This window comes from Aythya ferina (assembly GCF_964211825.1).
Source record: "Aythya ferina genome assembly, chromosome: 28".
Taxonomy (NCBI): Eukaryota; Metazoa; Chordata; class Aves; order Anseriformes; family Anatidae; genus Aythya; species Aythya ferina.
In genome coordinates, this window is record NC_140325.1 from 1,563,473 (window position 1) to 1,567,735 (window position 4,263).

Sequence of the window (4,263 nt, forward strand, 5' to 3'; positions counted from 1 at the left end):
GCCATGATGGGTGTGGCGGCGGGCTCTGGGAGCGGCCATGATGGGTGCGGCCGTGTCATCTGCCGGGGCCGCGCGGAGCCCTCATTGTGGGGACACCGGGGGCCCTGTGCCCCTGTCCCCGGGCCTGTCCCCGTCCCCCCCGGTCGGCCCCATCGGCAACAGCGCCTCGGGGAAAGCAGGGGCGCGGCCCTGCCCTCCAGCAAGATGGCGGCGCCCTGACCCAAGATGGCGCCGGGCTGGCGACACGCGCGGCCTTTGGGCTGACGTCAGAACCGCTTCCGCCGCCACCCGAAAGCGGCCCGTCCATGGAGGCGCCCAGGCCGAGGCCGTCGCGGAGCCGCCGCCGCTCCCGGGGATGGTGAGAGCGGGGCCGGGCCGCGGCCCGAGGGGTCCCGCGGGTGCCCCCCCGTGCCCTTCGCACCCCCTCATCCCCTCGGGATCCCCCCGGGACCCCGCTTGGCCCCCCCAGGATCCCCCGGTCCCCTCCGGTTCCCTCCGGTGCTCCCCGGGACCTCCCCGGTTCCCCTCAGGACCCCCCCGGGCCCTCCCAGGACCCCCCCGCCCCCCCCTCCAGGACCTCGCATGTTCCCCCCCGGGTCCCTTCCCGGCCCCTGTAACGGGTCCGAGCCCGTCCGAGCCCCCCCGGGACCTCCCCGGTTTCCTCCGGTCCCCCCGGCACCTCCCCGGTTCCCCGCCCCCCCCCCCGGTCCCTCCCGTGTTCTCCCCCACCCCCCCGATCCACCCCCGGCACCCCCCCGACCCCCCCGACCTCCTGTCCCCTCCCCGGTCTCCCCCGGTCCCCCCCCAGCCCCTGTAACGGGTCCGAGCCCCTCCGAGCTCCCCCCCGGTTCCCTCCCGGTCCGGTTCCCGGTTCCAGCCGCGGACCGTCTCCCCCTGCCCCCCCCCAGAGGTGCTGTCCCCCGACCTGATGGCGTCGGGCGCTGCGAGCCGCTCCGAGGACGAGGAGTCGCTGGCGGGGCAGAAACGGGGCTTGGCCCAGGCCTCGGGCGCCATCCCGAAGCGCCGCAGCTCCTCACGGTACGGTACCGGGGTACCGGGGGGCTGGGGGGGGGTCAGGGGGGCACAGGGCTGGATCCAGCCCCGGGAAGGGGACGGGGTGGCAGAGCCAGAGCCGCCTCGTGCCCTCCAGGTTCATCAAGAGGAAGAAATTCGACGATGAGCTGGTAGAGAGCAGCCTGGCCAAGTCCTCCAGCCGGGCCAAGGGCGCCGGCGGCGTGGAGCCGGGGCGCTGCTCGGGCAGTGAGCCCTCCTCCAGCGAGAAGAAGAAGGTGAGGAGGCAGCGGGGGGGCATTTCGGGCCACCTGGGGTTTTTGGAGAGACCCCCAACGCCCCTCACTGCCCGCCCAGGTCTCCAAGTCCGTGTCCGCCCCCGTGGCGCCCAGCCCCGTCCCGACCCCCGGCCTCGCCAAGCGGATGAAGAAGAGCAAGCAGCCCCTGCAGGTGACGAAGGACCTGGGCCGCTGGAAACCTGCCGATGACCTCCTGCTCATCAACGCCGTGCTGCAGGTAACGGCCCCGGCTCTCTCCCCAGGGTCCTGGAGGGGGTGTGGGGGGGGTTCTGCAGCCCCCGGCGGAGCCGTGCCCTCACCTGGGGGCTTTCCCAGACCAACGACCTCACCTCGGTGCACTTGGGCGTGAAGTTCAGCTGCCGCTTCAACCTGCGGGAGATCCAGGAGCGCTGGTACGCGCTGCTCTACGACCCCATCATCTCCAAGTGAGCACGGGGCCGGGCCTGGGGGGGCAGCGCCACCCCTTGGGGGGGCAGCGGGGGCCGCAGGGGCTCTCACTCTGTGCCCCCCACGCCCCCCCCAAGGCTGGCTTGCCAGGCCATGCGGCAGCTTCACCCCGAGGCCATCGCCGCCATCCAGAGCAAGGTGCTGTTCAGCAAAGCCGAGGAGCAGCTGCTGAACAAGGTGGGATCGGTAAGAGACGGCAGGGCTGGGGGGTTTCTTATGGGCTGGGGGGGCTCCAGGCTGGCATCTCCCCCTCTTGAGGGGCGTCCTCGGTGCCACATGTCCCTTGTCCCCCCCTGCAGAGCAGCCAGCCCACGCTCGACACCTTCCAGGAGCTCCTCCACAAGCACCCCGACGTCTTCTACCCCTCGCGGACAGCCAAGGCCCTGCAGCTGCACTGGCAGCTCATGAAGCAGTACTACCTGCTGGACGACCAGACCGGTGAGCCCCGCGTCCCCCCCGTGCCCCGTGTGTCCCCCCCTGTGCCCCACACCCCCCAAAAATCCCTCGACCTCTGCCCCCCTCACTCCCTCCCCTCCTGCGCCTTCCAGTACAGCCGCTGCCCAAAGGGGACCAAGTGCTCAACTTCTCGGACGCTGAGGACATGCTGGATGACAGCAAGCTGAAGTGAGGTTTGGGGGGGTCCTGGGGGGCAGAGGAGGGTGCTGGGGGGGTGCAGGGGTGCTGGGGGGGGGCCGTGTCTGATCCTGCCTCTTCTCTTCTGCAGGGACGTGCGGGATGAGGTGCTGGAGCACGGTGAGTGCAGCCCACTCCTGGCCATGCTGCCGGGTGGCCCAAATTAGCTGGGGGGGGGGGCCAAATCAGCACGGGGAGCTCTGGGGGGGGTTGGTGGGGGTCGTTGGGGGTCAGGTGCCCCCCCCCAGCTCCCTTCTCCCTCTCTCCCCAGAGCTGACCGTGGCCGACCGGCGCCAGAAGCGGGAGATCCGGCAGCTGGAGCAGGAGCTGCACAAGTGGCAGGTGCTGGTCGACAGCATCACGGGTGAGAGCTGGGAGCAGCCGGTTTTTCCATCTGTCTGTCCGTCCCTCCATCTGTCTGTCCGTCCTTCCATCCGTCTGCTCCCCCCTCCCCAAAATCTTCCCCCTCCTCCCCCCCAGGCATGAGCTCCCCAGACTTCGACAGCCAGACGCTGGCCGTGCTGCGGGGCCGCATGGTGCGCTACCTCATGCGCTCCCGGGAGGTGAGTGCGGGGCTGAGCCCCCCCCCCAGGGGAAACCCCCCCCAGGGGAAACCCCCCCCAGCCCCCGGAAGCCCCCCCCCAGCCTCCCCTCGCTCCCCCCTCCCCAGATCACGCTGGGCAGAGCCACCAAGGACAACCAGATCGACGTGGACCTGGCGCTGGAGGGCCCGGCCTGGAAGATCTCCCGCAAGCAAGGTGGGAACGGGGCCGGGCTGCTTTTGGGGGGGGGGTTTCTGGGTGTGCTCCCCCCTCACACGCTGCTGCCCCCCTCCAGGGGTCATCAAACTGAAGAACAACGGGGATTTCTTCATCGCCAACGAGGGCCGGCGCCCCATCTACATCGACGGGCGGCCCGTGCTCGGGGGCAACAAGTGGAAACTCAACAACAACTCGGTGGTGGAGGTCAGTGGGGGGGGCTCAGGGGTCCCGGGGGGGACGCTCAGGGGTCTCGGGGGGGGCTCACTCACCCCCTGCCTCCCCTCCTGCAGATCGCCAGCCTGCGCTTCGTCTTCCTCATCAACCAGGACCTGATCGCGCTCATCAAGGCGGAGGCGGCCAAGCTGGCCCAGCAGTGAGGAGGGGGTGGGGGCTGCTCTGTGCGGCCCCCCCGGCCCCACACCGGGTGCTGGGGGGCGTCCCCCCGGCCTCCCCCAGGGGTTGGAGGCTGCAGGAAATAAAATGTTTTACTCCAGCCCGCGTTTGTCACTGGGGTGGGGACACAGGACCCCGAGCTCCTGGGCTGTGGGGGGAGGGGTGGTGCCCCTCAATTATTTTTACCCCTCCCCATTGGCACCGCGGGTGCCCGCTGCCTAATTTGCATATATTTGCATAGGAGCAGCCTGGAGGTGCTGCTTGCCCCGCGGAGGCCAGCAGGGGGCTCCCCGCTCCCCTCTCCGGGGCTTTTCCCAGGGAATGGGGCAATCCCGGGGCTGCAGCCCCCCCCTGCCACTTGCCAGCCCCGGGGGGGGGCAGGAAGGGAATTTACAGCCCCGGGGGGGGCAGCACCAGCCCCCAGCGTGTGCCCGGTTCCTCCCAATCCCCCCCAACCCCCTCTGGGCCCCCCCATCCCCTTCCCAGTGCCGCTGCACTCACACATCCCATCGGAACAGGGGCTGGAAAAAAAAAACAGGAAAGCTTTTGGCCAGGAGCCCCTCACATTGGTGCCATCCCCATGGGCACCAGAGCCCCCCCGGCACCACCCCCTGCCCCAATAAAGCCCCCCCGAGGTGGGACCGGCTCCGTTCTGTCACACGGGGGAGGGAGGGGGGCAGAGGGGCCCGTCCTTGGTAGCACGGCACGGACAGCAGCGG

At 70.6% G+C, this 4,263-nt stretch overlaps 1 protein-coding gene across 1 annotated transcript; it reads left to right on the forward strand.

Moving 5' to 3' along the window:
* Positions 1-206: 206 nt before the first annotated feature.
* MCRS1 (microspherule protein 1) lies at positions 207-3,644 on the forward strand. Its single transcript, XM_084499959.1, has 14 exons — positions 207-358; positions 909-1,038; positions 1,151-1,289; positions 1,369-1,527; positions 1,626-1,735; positions 1,835-1,943; positions 2,057-2,195; positions 2,306-2,381; positions 2,482-2,510; positions 2,662-2,754; positions 2,871-2,953; positions 3,061-3,148; positions 3,228-3,355; positions 3,442-3,644. Exons 2-14 carry the CDS (start codon positions 929-931, stop codon positions 3,526-3,528), a joined length of 1,350 nt encoding a protein of 449 aa, XP_084356085.1. The 5' UTR covers positions 207-358; positions 909-928; the 3' UTR covers positions 3,529-3,644.
* Positions 3,645-4,263: the final 619 nt, after the last annotated feature.

Bases quoted from the DNA above. Each gene is read 5' to 3' on its own strand.
- MCRS1 (XM_084499959.1), top strand. From the start codon at position 929: ATGGCGTCGGGCGCTGCGAGCCGCTCCGAGGACGAGGAGTCGCTGGCG. The intron at 2,755-2,870 runs GTGAGAGCTGGG...CCTCCCCCCCAG, and splicing joins GCTGGTCGACAGCATCACGG to GCATGAGCTCCCCAGACTTC. The intron at 3,149-3,227 runs GTGGGAACGGGG...GCCCCCCTCCAG, and splicing joins GAAGATCTCCCGCAAGCAAG to GGGTCATCAAACTGAAGAAC.